General features: G+C 30.7%; 1 protein-coding gene across 6 annotated transcripts in view; it reads right to left on the bottom strand.

Annotated features, from left to right (window-relative positions):
• LOC136971740 (potassium voltage-gated channel subfamily H member 6-like) overlaps window positions 1-18,323 on the bottom strand; it is a 151,353-nt gene that overhangs the window by 74,742 nt on the left and 58,288 nt on the right. For all 6 annotated transcript variants that reach the window (XM_067266235.1, XM_067266237.1, XM_067266236.1 and 3 more), the window contains 3 exons: window positions 4,416-4,615; window positions 2,494-2,746; window positions 2,162-2,355 (listed from right to left, as the gene is read on the bottom strand). In XM_067266235.1, coding sequence (XP_067122336.1) covers window positions 2,162-2,355; window positions 2,494-2,746; window positions 4,416-4,615 — 647 coding nt within the window. The remainder of the gene's footprint in view (window positions 1-2,161; window positions 2,356-2,493; window positions 2,747-4,415; window positions 4,616-18,323) is intronic.

Below are 18,323 nucleotides of genomic sequence, written 5' to 3'. Positions count from 1 at the left end.
GGATGTGAATCCATTAGATGAGTGAAGTGAAATATGCTAAAAAAAACTCGAAAATTTTCCGTGGCTTAAATGCGACAGTTACGGTTATTCACTTTCACTGCGAGAAAATGTGTTTCGTCACTCCACAGAGTCTTCCACGAATATGATATATCCATCTCCACTATGACAAAGAAGATCAATTCAAGTTCATTTCATGACCATCATAGCTGATAAATAGAACTAATATTTTTTTTTATGGGAATGCCTTCTACATTTTCAGAAATGTCACTGTATTTGGTTGCATTTGAACTGCTAAATATGTCTGTAAACAATTTTGAATACGGCTACATTAATTACGATTATCCGATATTCAGTCTAAATTTAGGCATAGATACACCTATTAACAGAGAAAATTCATTTATGCCGCATTTAGATATAACCTAGATCTAAACCTACAAATATTTAAGTACCACCAGTGGTCGAATGGATAAAACTACTAAAGACTGATCGTCGGTTCGCGCCTCGCCTAACGGGTGTTTTCATCGCTGTTAGTAACATCTAAATAGGAACCAATGTCTCATAAAACACCTCTCGGGAGGCATTCCTCCATCGGCAGGTCGCCCAAGTGTCGCGTTGTCGTGACCAAACAAATATCTAGATTTGAGATTTACGACAAAAGATAATACATAACTATATATAGGCATATCTCGGTTTCGAACAATTCAGTTTACGAACAAAATTTTGATGGCCATATTTGCCCCGGTTTCCGAACAAGCTACTCTTTGCCGAGTAGCTTGTTCGGAGTTAGAGTAAGTGGTAGTAACACAGTAAGTATATGGAGTGTCAACTCCATATACTTACTGTGTTAAAGAAAATCGATGGCCCGACCCATCGACCGATTCAAAAGTTAGTAGCGCTGAGATAGCCTCGCGTCATTAGACGTCACGACAGGAACCATCGATGACGTTATTATTCAAATTAGATTTTCAATGCACATGGAGAAAAGATACTACTACTGTTTTCGGTACGCGTCGCATTTAATTTAAATCAAATTAATAAAAACCGCGTTAATTGACATTCGCGTAATAAAGATGTTAAGAACGGATTCGCGGATTCGAATTAAATAATAATTAAAACTCTGGTTTTTACACCGAAAATAAAATTAATTAAAATTTAATTTTAGTTAAAGCAATTGAAACATAATATTTCGGAAAGTGTGAATAAAATACTTGTTGGTATCTTGATTGATTTGGTTAAATTTTATTTAGGCAGTCAGAGTTGTCTCTATTTATAGATCCTTTGTAAAGTGATGGTTTTGGTTCGGTTGGCGGTGACGGAACACTTTTAATATACAGTATTTACTGTATATATAATGGAAGCTATAGATAATATTATATTGCATTTGTAGGCATTTTTATGGGTGAAATACAGCTAAAATCGTATTTAAAAAAAGAGTGTTTTGGAGGTCGGAACGGATTAATCCATTTTACATTGTTTCTTATCGGAAAATTTGTTTCGGTTTGAGAACAAATTGGTTTGCGAACAACTTTTAGAAACGAATTAAGTTTGGAACCCGAGGTTTGACTGTATTTATAATTAATATCTGTATATTTTTATTAAGATCTTTTTTCGAAGAAGAAAACAATTGTCAAAGAAAAAGATTTTAAAAAAGATGTAAAAAGTTACAAAAATTTTTAACTTCAGAAAAATATCTCACAGAATTCTCGCAACGCCCAAAAAAGTGTTTTCATTGCTGAGGATACATGCATATCTTAAGAACACGGTTCTAAATTGTCTCCAATAAGGGTCTTTACTGTTAAACGTTTTGTGAAACATTTAGATCCGGTTCTGATCTGAAAATTTGTATTTTATTATAAATAGGAAGCATTAGGAATTCATTATCCTATGTTAAACTGATGCCATTCGGATGTGGGCAACTATTTTCTCTTGAAGGAGACACATTCCACATTGTCATGAGTCCAGATAAATTAATCCAATTTAAACAATGATTTCTAAAAACTTAGATCTCACAAATTTATTTCAAATTCATTCGACACATGAATCTGTATTTTAAAGTAGGATTTAACTGAAAACTTTAGTCTTTCATACATAAATTATTTATATCAAAATACTTTTTTAGCTTTAAAGTAATATTAATGACAATATAAAATAATTTACTTACATCACGGAGGTTAAAAGTTATTTCTAAATTGGTAGAGAAGGCATCATAAAATTCAGGGTACATATCGAGTACATCAAGAAGATCCTCTCTCAAAATTTTGTGAAGGTCACAATAAGTCAAGGCACGTACATTACAGTTGGACTTTCCAACAGTTGGATGCTTACAAGGGTTTTCACCAAATATGTCATCCTTACCTAAAGCATTTTAATATGTTATAGATGAATAAATGACTATCATTTATTCATTTATAATATATAGCTTAGAATGTTTTAATGATTTGCTAAAATTATATGTTAATTTGACGAATAAAAATGAAATTGTAATAATCTTACCCACAATAGCCATAACGACATCGTCTTTCAAGATTTCAATAGTTCCTCGAGAGATAAAATACAGGGCAGTAAGAACATCACCTCGATGAACTAATGTGTCGCCTGGTGGAGCATGAGTAGTTTTAAACTTCATGGAAAGAGCTCTTAGACATCCTGGACTGGCACCTTTAAATGCAGGGCAATTATTCAGTAGATTGCGATTAAGATGAAGACAGATATCTGCTTGTAGACAGTCAGGAAAACCTTTGAGCACCTACAGATAATGCAGTTTCTAGAATGTCAAATATTTCATAATTTTGAAATATGAACAAAAATAAAAAATAAATAAATTATTTTTGTCCTTAATAAATTGATGAAATTATTTTTCAATTACGCATTTTAAATTCACGTTATTTGAAGTATTTAAATACTTCAAATAATTAATTTATAAACATTATTTTCATTTCTAACAAACGATTTATTAATCAAAGGCTGATTTAAAGAGAACAGAATCGATTTTTAAATGTTAATATAGCCGTTGACATACATTTGACAGTATTCAATTTTTTAAAGAAACGCGAATTATTAGTTTAATTTTTCGAAAATTTTATATACGAAAACGAAAAACAATTTTCAGGCGATAATTTCTCTATATTGATTTTATTATTAAAGCAATAATACAAGAAAATCTTCGAAGTAATTTCCGTTTATTACTTTTATCAAAAACGTAATAATAGAAAATACTTTCTAAAATGATCAAACTAATGTTTAAAGTTTTTTTGCAAGAATAAAATTGAAGATTTTGTTCTAAAAGCAACTTCAATATACTTTTACAGCTGTTACAAAACATTCCAGATCTTTCGTTATTAAATGATATCTGTCCAGTTCTAGAGGATACGAAAACAATATTCTTCATTCACGATATTCTTCAATCTACGAATATAAATGATACAAAAAAGAAAAAAAACTTTCAACCAGTTTTGAACGTGTATTATTTTTCCTGTTTTGCGTTTTTCCATTTAAAAGATTATAAATTACTTTTGAATGTAATGAGGTCATAATTCTGTATATGATATCCATTATTATTATTATTATTTATTTTTCAATTCTTTTAATATCTGTTTGATAGTCACTTTGTAATTACAAATGACTATCAAACAGATAACATTCTTTTCTAGATTGATTAAACACTACTTTCAGACTAATAATCAATTTTATTATCTGATAAAAATATACTATTTATTATGTTAGATAGAAATACTGATAAGATTCAAATCTGTTCGATAGTCACAGAATTTTTTTTCATTTATCGTAATACTGTCCTGGTTTTGAATATCGGTGGCATTTAATGAACGATATAGAAAAATATTTGTTAAATGATTTGAAATGGCTATTTTATCAGTTAAAATGTATCTAAGTACCGGTAGAAGTTTACGTTTACGATACAGTGATATCAATTTTTAGTTTTATGTCACGAAATATGATAATTTTATATGTTAAAATATTACGCAAAGCTAATGCAATACCGAAAATGAACAATTAGGCTATATATAAGTTATTTATACTTATATTAATTGTAAAATTATGCTGTATTATATTTTATAATGAAAAGTATACACTTTATTAATGCTCGATATGTCATAATCTTTACGGTCATAAATTTAATAAATTCTTACATTAAATGAACAGAAATTTAACATATTTTAAGTTTCAGTTTTCTAAAATTAGCGAATATATATTTGATTAAAGAATCTTTTAATGTATTATTGCTTCATTAAAATATAGAATTTATCGTCAGAAATCTGAAATTCCTTAAGACGTTTATAGGAGTTAGGAAGAAATGATCCAAAATCTTAAATATCAGAGATGTACATTGTTTAAAGAATTGTAAAATCATAGATAAAACTTTCCATCTATTATGCAAATCATTCTGAAAGGCTCACCATGTTCATATCAATACCATTAGTATATGTCCAAGCATGCTGAAAATATTCTTCTAATCTCTGTCTTAATGGATTAGGAATTTGATGAAACCTGATGAATTCTTTTACTCGTAATAATTGAGTATGATATCTTGCTGTTCCAGAATACAATCTCTGTATAATTGCAGAAACATTTCCAAAAATGCTAGCATACATGAGTGCTATTTAAGAGAAATCAAATTTAAATTTCACTTATGTCATAATGAAATTTCATGTGAATATATATAATAATAGATGTTATTGAATCATATTAACCATATAAATTCTATAACTGACCTCTAGAACTAAAGTAAAATTTATAACTAAATACATAAATATAAATTAGATTAAATATGGATTAGCTTCGTAAATCAAACATTGAAATAAACGATATAATAGGAAATAACAAAACTTTAATAAATTTATCTGCTAATTTCTATCTAAACTATTTTAAGAATTTCTTGAATAAATACACATAAATTAGAATTAGTACAAATAATTGTTAAACTATTGCTAAAATTTTTATGAATTATAATATTTGTGGAATTTGTAAGTCTGCTCTATCAATAACAATAATAAATTTAATATTTTTATTAGTAAACTCCCTACAAATTTGATGTAAACAATGCTATGCTAATTAGCTATCTTAAGCAGTGATTTACAATTTAATTAACGTTAGATAAACAATTATAGCGGATTATCTGTACATTAAAACAGATTTACACACCTTATGTTTTATGTATTGGGACTGAAATTTAACGTATTTGAATTCTCAGTTTTTAGAATTAAAGTTGCAATAAAAAACTGATTCGAAAATCTTTGGATTCAATTAAATTATTAGAACTGAATGAAATTTACGAAATAAAACAACAAATAAAATTTATCATTTAAAATTAGCATTTAATAATAATTCCGAGTAAAATTTAATATTTTAATTTCAATATGGTTAAAGTGAATATGATAATTTTGATAATATATTACTAATTTGAATTGCATCAAAAATAAGGTAATAAGGTATTTAGTAATAAGTGATATATATAAGGTATTAGTAATAAGTGATATTACTAATAAGGTATTTATTAGTAATATCACCTATTTTTAATTTTATTCACAGTTATCTAATAATAACATGGTCTACAGCCTTCTGAGTAGTTTCATATAGAGTAAACAAAATTAATTAATATTTAGTAACGCATAGTAGACCTATTATCGATTTTTATAAAAAGAAATGGACTACCGTTGCAATTAGCTATTGTATTATTATCATTAAAACTATACTGTACTTGCTATTATGTTTGAAAACTGGTTTTCAATGAATAGAATATGAAGAAAAGATTATCTTTTCTAAAAATTTAATAGTACAGTACAAGCTTGTTAATCCAGCCGTTTGATAGTTCGACACGTCCAGTAATCTAATACTAATCGACTTTCGGGTATTACCGGCGCTATTGCCAAGTCGTAAACAAACTTTCCACTAGTTAAAACTCCAGTTTCTCGTAAATTTGAACACTTTCTCACTAAACATGTTATCGAGCGGAACACGGCATTAAAGATTGCCAGGCTCATAATTTTAGGCTGCTCAAAAAAAGAAAAAACTGATAATGGCTCTTGTTCGACTTTCCCGGCATTTGAACAGGTTAAAAAATAACTTTTACATTATTAATTGTTATAATATGACAAAAAGCTTAATTGTGAGGGTAGAGATAAGTTTTTAAAAATATTGTAAATACCAATAACGAGTAAAACTCATTAATTCCGACCCCAGTCGACATATGACACGTGATCCCATCTATCTCCCGCATTCGAGTTCCGTACTCCAAAATTTAAGTGTCAATGCTCCTTATAAGTTACCATGCCAAATTTTGTTTTTTAACCTTTACCCCATCCTGAGATATTAAACAAAACACCAATACGTACGAAATTTTTTTCTGTGTTCTTTTATTTTAAATATTTTAGGTTCACCGGGTGTCAAAATGTTAAGATTTGAAAAAAAAACAGGAGAGTCAAATTTGATGCGATTACAATACTTGCCGTATTATATTATAACAGCCGGGAAAGTAAAAGGTAAATACAGTAAAACACAACTCTGTATAAACATAAAAGTTAGTCTTCCGAAATTTCCCACGAAAAATACTGTATTACCAACTAAATTTCCTACTATGTTTATATGATATTTTGCAGTAATTTCTTTCTTATATTTGTCATATTCATTACATTAATTTAAAGTTTTATAATATAAATAATTTAGAATACAAAGTATTATTTTATAAATTATTCATTGTTATAAATTTGAAGTCCTAAAAAAATTATAGAATAAAGCATACAATTGAAAGCATAACAATAATCATTTTTGACATTATTAACATGATTTAAATACATTTTTATTTTTCAAACGAAAATCATATTAGGTATAAACAGTTAAATTCAATCGAATATTTTTGATTTAGCATAAAACGAATCCTTTAAATTCAGCCGATTGTAACAGATCTAAACAAAGGCGTATCCACTTTCAGATTTTTCTGTATCCATTCGTTTTACAGTATAATAATAGTTGGAAAACAAGGTTTTTCAATATAAACTTACTTTGAATAACAATTCGTTATTTACGAAATTAAGCAAAATAATTCACAACACCAGTTCAATTTCCTTGTATTAAAAAAAATTAACAATCTTGGACATTAAATAATGTTTCAGTTTGTACGTGTTGGTAAACACAGAAGTGGAAAACAAAGAGCTGTATCCTTTTAGCGGGAAGTTTAAAAATGGTTTCGGATATGATTTTTTGGCCAGATTTCTAAAACGAAGCTGAATTACAAACACGTTTATACAAGATTTTAACCTTATCTTTTGACCATAGAATCTATCGCTAAAATATGGTACGGAGTACGTTACGCATTGCATATATATATATTATATACTGATAAAATTTCTTTTCTATGTTAATTTGATTGTTCTTCAAGTACATATTTCATAGAAATCTTAAGTTATTCTTGATTTTAAAAATTATTTAAATATCATACACATATAATTGAGAGGTTTAGTAGAAAACAGGCGTATTGTATATTAGGAAGTTTTAAAGGAAAAGGAGGATTTGTGTTTCAGTTCACCAGCACTTTAAGATGCAAAGTTAAATTAATTTTAGCATACAAACAGGGCTGTCGTTGTGTCAGGGCGCAGCCCTGGTGCTTCTTTTTAAAGCAGAGTGAAACCCTTGTACAGTACTTTGTGAACATCTAGTTGCACTTTAAACTTTGTCAAAAACACTGAGAAAATTTCTTGCGAATTTTTTTTTTGCGCTAGTTACGTACATAAGTCTGTTTTGGTTCACCTAAGACGTTTTTTAGATATTGCGTCACAAAATTAAACTTTGCTCACACGAAACTCCACACACTGACGCTAACATAGACAGCAGCGATTCAAACTCGCAGCGCCGGTTAGTACCTTGGAATTTTTCAATTTACGACTACACTCCTGCATTTGCTGCGCACTGTGGGATATTCAATTGAACTACGAAAGTTTTACAAAAGATTAATAATGCACAAATACAAAATTGTTAATATCTCGTTTTACGTAGTTTTGTAGGATACGCTGTTTTTTCACTACGCTTCTCAATTGTACATATTAATACATGATAAGCTAGATATTTTTATGTAATGTACACTATGTTTTCCTTCATGAAGTACTAATTTTATAACAAAAAACAATATCATACGTATCTGAAAAAAAAGATTGCCACTAACCAATGCAGAGTATAAATACAGAAAATACTGATAATGTTAAGTGAATTTGAGATTTTTGTAAGTTTTTAAACAAAATTCACAATAAAATTGCTTACAATTTTTTATTCAGTAATCAGTTAAATAGTAAGAAATAACGGAATACATATATTTCCATTTTTTTGACTTCCGAGTGTCTGACCAACTGGCAACAAGCCAGTTTTCTAGTTTTTCTTTAAGTATCTAGGAAAAACTGGTCTATATTTAGGTGTAGAGACCAGTTTCTTATAGAAAATCCTTTCGAAAAGCAGATCGCTCAGGTAATTGTGTTGCCTTATCCCATCAATCCAATATATTTCTCTCTTCGACAATTTGTGGATCCAATTTTAAAAGTTAGGATAAAAAGTTTTATTGTATTTGATCATTCTAGATAGAAAATTTTAAATGATTTTCAATTGGAATAAGTTTGCAGTGTTCAGAAAAGGTGAAAATCGGGAAAGTTTGGAGAATATGATAGTTGTTGCAAAATTCTCCATTAAAACTCCGGCAGATTTTTTACAGTTGTAATTGCCGTTCCTCCAATGAAAAAACTCAAAGTTAAAGACACACGGAAGCATAACAACTCTGCTTATCTGAAGTACTTTCAACACATCTTTCTCCCATAAATCAAATGTTAGTTTGATCACAAAAAGTGGCTATGGCAACAAGGTAATGCTTCAATATGTAAAACAAATGCCCACCAGTGCCGAGTGGATAGAACCACTGAACATTTGTAGTTAGTCCTGAATTCGTGCCTCGCCAATAGGCTGGCCAAGTGGAATTTTCCGGATTTTCTTCACATTAGTAACACCTATATAGGGGCCAGTTTCTCATAGAAAGTCCTCTCAGTAGGCACCTCCTCGGCAGTTCGTCTACGTGTCATGTTGCCGTAAACAAGTAAACTAAACGTAAAGACGAGCCAATGTAAATATTCTGAGCTGAATTGCAAGACGTCTAGACATAAATATCACACAATATGGCATATATATATGGCATCTTTTAGAAGTATGAATATACTAAAACAAGGATCTACATAAATCTATACTAAAACGGCTTTTCGAGGAGGAATCAGGAAAATCAAGATACCGCGAAGACCTAAATTCTCATTTTTGATGTGTGTGCTTAATTCCTTGCTGGAAACAAAAATTAGGCCTATCACTTTGTTAAAATATTTAGTTTAATAGAAACTCATAACTGAACTGTCTCGTCATTTCATGCCCTAAACTTCTATATTAGCCTATGAGCGTGATGCATCACGTGTACCACACTCATAGGACTAATATAGAACCACATGATGCACCACACATTTGGCTCTCTGATGTGATATGATGTGGCCAGAAGTTTATAAGTTTTGCAATCATGGAGACTGACGTCAGCAAACTAGAATCGACATATCAATATTAAACATTAATATTGACTAATATTCAACTTTGATCAATATTCAACTTGAAAAACCAGAAAAACGTTCGTCCTCATCAAATATTTTAAAATTGAAAATATTTCTTTGAGATAAGTTTGTTGCACAAGATTTTAATCTCACATTATGTAGAATATAAGACATTAAATATAAAAGTTTTAAGAATTTGTTCTTCATAATTTCTTTCTTTTCATTTATAAACAAATGAAATGTTTCGTCATAATGTTTAAAAGCAACATAAAATATAAAATAATTAGGCTACATCTAATTTAATGAAATTTGATAATAAAGAAATTATAATCTTATTTATGTTTTTGATTATAACTATAAATATATTTAATAAAATTATGATGATATAAAATAGAATCTGTATGGTTATATTGCTTTTTATTTTCACGAAAAGGATGTCCGAAAAGTAAGATACAATCTTTTATAACAATTTACATTGAAAAGTTAAATGAGCTATTTGGAAATATACAGTCTAAGCTATCATCTCATCTAAGAAGTGTAAGCCACCAAAATGATTCTTAAGAGGTCCAAAAACGTAACAATCATAGTCCTAAGTTTCGACTATGTGCAAGATAGTCCATTACTTCCCTTCCATACTTGTTTAGTCAATTCTGAAGTCTGACGTGCAATATGGGAGTTGCATTATTAAGCAGAAGACGTACCATCCTTCTTTATATGAAAACTAGCAATCTTTATGGTTGGGCTGCAATTTTTAAAAAATTGTAGACCTATAAATTTCCACTATCGTCCGTTGTCTGTCTGTCTTTCCATAATCTCAAGAACAGTGTTAGATAGATGAAAGTCAAGACCAGATATGGAAATCCCGATTAACTATATACAAACTTTGAAAGTCACGTTATTTCAATTCGAAACTTTCCGTGAAAGAAATTAGATAGATGACCGGCACAGCTCCATTGCTGGCAGAAAAAGTATGATGTACAGGAGCAAGACACTATTAATATGAGATGGAGAGCATATATTTTAAATTAAATAAATTTAAAATATTAAACATTGCAGCTCGGCGTTATGACGATGTTACATTAAATAATTGTTCGTTTCTATTGTATTTCTTGTTTTTTAGAATGACAAAAATTAATTAGTTTGATTTTCATTACGTATTTATTACACTGATTTCACTAAACATATCAATAGTTTTTCTATGTCACAGATTTAAACGGATATTTAATTCCATTATACCGTGTATAATATTATAACTTAAACAATTCTTTATTTCTACAGCATAAATATCAGCGGTTTTACTATTTATAAATAGGTAAAAGATATCATAAATTTACATTTGTAATAAGTTTACTATTTTTGTTGAAATTTAGTCAGACTTGTGTAAAGCAGTGTCAGATTAAGGGGGCTAAAGGGGTTGCTGCCCAAGACCCTCACTGCCTAAGTGTCTCCGGGCCATGCATGAGACTTTACTTGATTTTTTTAAAACCGTAGTTGAGATCTAACAATAGTCTACGCAATTATGAAGTAACTTAAAAATACAAATTAAGTCTAAAAACATGTACTAAAAGCTAGAGTAATATCAATTTTTACAATTTATAGAACTGCATTTCTTGATATGATATCAGTTTGAGTCTATTTGCCAAGTATATAAAATTTGCTCCTTTGCGGTATGTTCAAGCAATATTAGCGGGACTATTGACTAATTCAACCAATAGGAATGATTATTAGAATCGTACAATAATCATTAAAATCAATCTGCAGGTTACGACTATTGTATGTTATCAATTTAACTATTTTGTGGTTTAGCTATTTCAATTTTCTATTTTACTAAAAATAATGATAATTTATAAATTCCTTACGAAGACATTTAGCTATTTATTATTTTCTAAGGCTATAAAATCAATATTTGCTGTTGTTGTTAATACAGAACTAGCTCTTTTTTTTCATTACGACTTCGCTATTTTTATTTAAATGCAATTGGCAGGCCACAGTGACTATTTGTCAGCATTTCCAAGGGTTAAATAAAAAAGGGTGCCAAATTCTTTAATAGATCAGGACCACTAAAAACCTTAATCCGGCTAATGTCTAATCCACTCAAATGGGCAGTCGCAATTTGTGCTCTACACAAACTAATGATACTAAATCACATTTTTAAAGTCTAAAGTCAGTCACTTGCCTTTACTAAAATCTAATATATAAAGAAGAAAAGTTTATTAGTTAATTGTTTTTTATACATTTCGGCACGTTTCGGTTTCATTGCATTTTAGCAAATGCAATGAAACTTTTTAGAAGCCATCCTCTCATCGAGGAGGTGAATGACTACTTCTGGTCAAATTAACTTCAAATCTCTATTCGCAACAGATCCCCTTTCTATCTGATCAGTGTCGAATAGAAAAATTACTTAATACAAAGTTACCAGCGAGCACAAAATCATGTTTTTAAAGAATTTTCGAGGGTGCAGAGTTTAAATATTTGGTCTATTTTTCGTGAAATTTGATTAGTTAATCGATTTAAATTAATTGATCTTAAAATATGTTTGTTCTAAAAACACTTGTTGCAACAAATAAATTTAAGGTCTCAGCTTCCATCAGTTGCTCTACAATATGCAAAACTTTGAAACCTGTTGGTACAAAAATAGCAAATTTAAAAGAAGCACACAGTTTGTAGCTCGACAACTGGACGACTACTCCTTCAGTGAATTTACAAACACAAAAATTTAACAACTAATGACTTAATGATAGTTGAGAAGAAATGAAATTTGTTTTTAAAAAACCTGAATGTTTGAACATATTTTTGTGAATAACTTTAGAGTAACTGTGCCATGTTCCGCCTACTCTAACTATTGCGCTTTCCTGAGGACTATGCGATGGGCAATAAAAAAGCAAACATCCAAAAAGAAGTACCGCAGGCAGGGAATGTGGTAACTGGTATAAACGTGAAAACAGTGACAAATAGCGTATCAAGAAAGTGGTGCCTATTTCCGCCCACCAGTGCATCCGATTTACTCCCTCTAGGCGATATTAGGTGCACTGGATATTGTGTCGTCGGGTCAGATCGGAAGACCAAGAAAAAGCGAAATGCAATCGATACAAGTGTAACAAAATTATTGGACTGGAAAAGTTAATAATACTTTGTATAGAGAAAACACTGCTTCCAGTCGGTGTTGTAAACAATAATAAGAGTTCCATAACAACAACTTATTGAGACTTCCTTGCATCAAAAGAAATGTCATTTACGCACGTCAAATTATACAGTATTTTAAACTCTCCGTCCTGTGGGCACTAAGAGGGTCTTTTTTAGCAAGCCCATTATGGGTTCGGCCAGGTCCATAATGAGACGGCCGTTTAATGAAGAGTATGCAGTACTATAAATACTGTATAAGAAAACATAAATAAACCAAATTGTCTAATCGTCAAGACAAAACGTACACATGTATTTTGTGACATTTTCTTTGCTGGCTGCATCGGTGACTACCTGAAACACGTGGCATTGGAATTAGTCATCACCATACCGGTTGGTGAAATATTTCTCAGCGCAAAACTTGAAATTCGCATCCAGCTCATCATTCGGCAGTGGAATATGGTCCTTACTGGAGTCCATCATGTAGAGTTCTGCGTCGGAAGAATCAGAACTAGGAGATAACCGCCTCTTGCTCTGTCGTATACCTGTCGCCTTTCTCTCTTTCAGCCTCGGATTCTTCGCTGTCTTTTGTTTTTCAACCTTTCGAGTAGAACATGATGGTTTTGACTGCGGACGCGTCTTATTGTTGTGGAAGTCTTGCAGCTTCTGTCGATTCGGTGAACTCATCAGCCGAGGAAATGGAAAGGCATGTTTCAGTGCCTTTCCGTTTCCTCGAGGTGGATGGTGTCACTGTGGATACTCGTCTAATGTCCTTCAACACAACCGATGTCCGAACTGGACTATGGTGTCCTGCAGTTGCTTCTTGCTTCTCTGATACGCCGGCAGCAGCCTTTAGCGCTGGTGTTTCTCTCTCCACGTCCAGCACAAAATCTTAATAATCGAAAAGGTAGCTGTCATCTTAAATCCATTGAATTAGTCGACGCCCTCTGGTACGCGTTCCCACGAATTCACTTATTTGGAACTGAGTGATCACTCTACCTTCATGCGACTATAATTAGTTTCACTTCCTGGTTTAAAAAAATTTATTTCCGTTAACACAGCGTAGTGCTCCCACATACTGCCGTATATATACACCAATCGTATATTCTGGAATACGGGTGACGATTCGAGAAATGGAAACATCTGGAATATTTTAGAAGAGTGGTTTCACAATAAAAAAAATCGAATACCGTTTACGGAGACGAACCCGCTACATCGTCAACAGAGCCGCTACTTCCTGAGCCACGGAAGTATGTTTGCAAGTTCGCTCTTAGACGATATTAGGAACACACGAGCGAAGTTCGGAACGACCGTTTTGTCGTCTTTGACGCTAAATATTGTCAGTTTTCTTGTGTTATCAGTCACTGTACTACGTCGTCGGATGCGGGTTTCATCCTCTTCCAAATCAGACCATCAGATCAGGTTCTTTCACTCTTTATGATCCATCTCTCCTTGAAGAAGTTTGCACCTTGTGCTACTAGTTTGGCTTCCATCTCACTAGGCGATATTAGGTACAGTACATGGGCGAAATATGGTAGAGTTATCCTACAGGTCGTAATATTAATCCAGAATATTAATAATCGTCTTTCACTAATTTATTTTCTTTCAATTTTAAGTATAGATTACCACCAAATAGAAGAAGAGAGTAAACAGCCGTCTGTATTCACGAAAGAACCAACAATTTATGATTATTTTGAACCAGTAAATGAACCGGAATTACAAACTGCAGTTAAATCTCCATATACATTGCAATCTATTTACGAGTTAATCCAGGATAATTTTCGTCGGTTAAATATCGAGATTCAATCGATTAAATCTGAGGTAAATATATTGAAAGAAGAAAATAAGTGTTATAAAGAGGAATTGACGGAAATTAGATATAAGCTACAAGAATTGGATAAAAAATCGGAAACTAATGACCATCTTAAAGGTATGTTCGAATTTGAGTTTGACAAATTAGCGAATGAAAAGACTAAAAAGAACATAATTATTATAAATTATCCATTCGCAACACTAGATTATTTACAAGAAATAAATTCATTTATTAATAATAAATTAGAATTGAAAAATGTTGAAATAGAAGGATTAATTAAATTAAATAGCAGTAATAATAAACCTATTGTTAAAATAATCCTAGAGTCTGTAAATATAAGGAATTTAATTCTTAAAGAATTTTGGAGAACGAAACCGAATTTAGTTGGTGAGAATGAGAAAAAAATAATTTTTACTGCCGATCTATGTAGGAGATCGAGGATAAGGAAAAAACATTTACAGGCCAGAATTAAACTAGAAAAGTCAAACAAGAAGAAAATACTAGTACGAGATGATTATTACATAAAAGATAACTTAGTATATACGTACGATATTGCCTCAAATAAGATCATCCAATTAAATCATTTTTTAGGAGATGTTTGACTGCAGAGTTAGGAAAGGAAGGGGAAATAAGGTGTAATACACCTAATTCTGATTCAATTGGAAATAATTTACAATTGGTTCAAAACTCTATCACAAGTCTAGATGATAGAGTCAATGATGTTAGCAATAATAATTTTGCATTTATAAGATATACTAATAACGTTAGAGACAAATTATTTATTAGTTTTTGGAATATACAAGGTCTCCGGGAGAAAATGCATAGAAAGTCAGTAAAAGAGTATATAAAATCTCAAACGATATGTGGCTTCACGGAAACCGGGATTGTTAATTTAAATAAAGAAGACGAGGAGGTGTTAAAACGTGAAAACATTTTGACACCCAATTTATCCTTCGATAAACAATACAAAAAAGCCACCGCCGAGGCAAATACTTTAATAAATAATATGGTTAGATTGTTTTTCAGGGCAAAGATAAAGAACATCCAAGTTCATTTCCGGCTGTTTAACTCTATAATAATGAATTCCATTGGCTATGCGGCCCCAATTTGGAGCCTTACGAACTTTCAAAAATTAGAAGTTATCCAAAATAGGTTTGTACGCAAGATTTTTTTGTCTGGATTATAACACACCAGGTAGCGTGTTAAGACTGGAATTAAGCAGGTTTAGATTGAGTGCTACTTTAATAAGGAGATACATGAAATTTTTATTTAAAATAAGAGACGCTCGAAATCTTTCAACTGTATTATTATACCAATTGTATCGAAAGTCTTTGATTAAAGTACAAAGTAAAAACTGGGTGTCACAAATTGCACAAATTTTAAAGCACTTTGGATATTCTATTAAAATATTCCTAGATTTACCTGAAATAAGTGAACAACATTTCCAAATGTTGATACAAAATGTGCTCGAAATCTCTTTATCACAAGACATAGAAGACATATTCACAAGAGAGAAAACTGATTGGTATAACATAATTCTTGAGTATCCATTTATTAATAACTACATGTTAACTAACCTGGCTTTTAATGTTAAAAGATTTTTTCATACAACTCAGAATAAACAAAGAATTAATATTAATTAATAATAATTTCATTGAGTTTTCTAAGAGTACCTGCCCAAGATGCCAAAAAATAATTTCAAAATTTCACATGTTTCGTGGCTGTAAAGATGCAAAGGAACTGGCACACAATCTTGACTTGCATATGTTAACAAGGTGCACTACGGAAAGAGCAATGTATGAAATATTTCATACAGCCAAGATAGACATAATTTATAGACTATATAAATATGCCCACAAATTTTTAATGTAACAAATTTATTGAATACATAAGTAACATAAATTAATGGTATTGTATGTTATAGAACCATGTGTATGAAGAAAGTTACCAGTTGCAGTATAGGTTGAAATGACTTTAAACTGATGTTATTAAAATATTTATAATTGATAACTAAATGTGGAATATAATGCTTGGTTTGACTTGTGTTGCTAGTGTATTTTTTAATATTAATAACAAGCGATTGTTGTCAAAAACATCCTTTGTAACTGGCTATCGCCTTATTACGAATAAATTTTGAATTGAATTGAATTGAATTTATTTTCTTTCAGATTAAACGAAATTACTACAAAACTAAAGCGATGTTTATTACATCGTTTTAGTTTTGTGGAATATAAAATGAGCTTAAGTGTTTAGTAGTTATTAAACAGTTCAGTTAATCAGTGGTCAAAATTACCATACCCAGCCAGGTTACCGCATACTGGGTGAAAACTCCACTGAATTATATCCTACATATTGAGAAACTAAGAATTCTCGATCAAATATACCAGATTCAGAATGAAAGTGAAAATGATGTGATACAATGTAAAAATGCACGGACGTTTTAAACTCGTTTTCATAGTTATCATCAGACATTTAGGTGACCAGGTTTTCCCTTAATCATCTTGTGTGTTCTTAAAACTGCTAATTGACAGGCAATAGGTGTTGGTAATTGGTTCGAGAAAGATTTCTAAAAGACAACTTTTATAACGTTACCAATGTTTGGAAGTATTCGTTGAATGTTAAATTATAATAACTGGAAATCGGATTTGGTAACTGCATAAAGCCGAAAAGGCAGCAATAAAAAATCTCGATAGTAGTAAAAATTAACAAATTCAAAAACAAATCTTTATTGTTAGCAGATATTGCAAATTATTGAAAGAGAATAAACAATTAAGTGAACCTCTATAAATCCTTTACTGTTTTAATTTACTATTTGCTGTATTTTTAGTTAATATTATTATATAACACAGTATAGTATTAATACCTACACTATCATGATGTTTGAGATGGTAAAAAATTCGGTCTGCCGCTACGGGAAATTCGGGATCAAATTCGGGCGAGCAACCCAAAAAATTTTTGGGGTTGATCGCCCGAGTGATGAGAACGGGGTCAGTACATGCCGGGTTCCGTCTCTCACCATTCGGCCACCCTTATCATGGGTTAGACCAAGCCCATAATGAAAGCATCCTTTGGACACTAAGACCCTCTTAATGCCCACAGAATAGAGTCAAAAATGAAAACAATAACCACAGTATATATCTTATGATAATTTATATTAATGTTACTATTTTAATTTGCGTTTAAATTACTATTATAGTGAATCATTATAGACCCTATAAATCTCTGCATGTTTTCAGTAAATACAGTATATCACGGTTTTCAATATATATGTATTTAATATTGTTAAAGATTTAGTTGAACAATTAAAGAACATATTATAAAATAATTAAGATGTAGACATTATAAATTAATGAAATAATGAAATATAGATGGTTGTATTAATATTACTATTATTAATTTCGCGACGCAATGGTTCGGTGAAACAGAAATGTATCCATTTATTTTCAGATTTTTTCTAGTGTTTAAAATTCTCTTACATTTTCAAACGAGAGAGAGAAAAAAGAAACAAAACTATTCCTTTTTCTCATCACACTTTTTTACTGCAAGAATTCAAATTAATACGCTTACACTGATTCTGAAAACGTATTTGCATTATTTAAACATCTGTAATGATGTTATGATAATTATCCGCGGTAGAAATGTTTTCCGTTAATTTTGCCCTCTAGAGAGATTTCGATGTAAATTGCACTTTAAAATTTTGTCATGGTATTCTTATTTTTGACCATTTCGGAATTGTTATCTGTATCAAAAACAATTTGTATTATAAACAATTTTATTTTAATCAAATATAACCAGATAAAAAATTCATCTATTAA

Source organism: Centruroides vittatus, unplaced genomic scaffold (genome assembly GCF_030686945.1).
Source record: "Centruroides vittatus isolate TY-2023 unplaced genomic scaffold, ASM3068694v2 contig_2696, whole genome shotgun sequence".
Lineage (NCBI taxonomy): Eukaryota > Metazoa > Arthropoda > Arachnida > Scorpiones > Buthidae > Centruroides > Centruroides vittatus.
The sequence above is the reverse complement of the archived record's forward strand: the minus strand, read 5'-3'. Positions and strand labels throughout refer to the sequence as shown.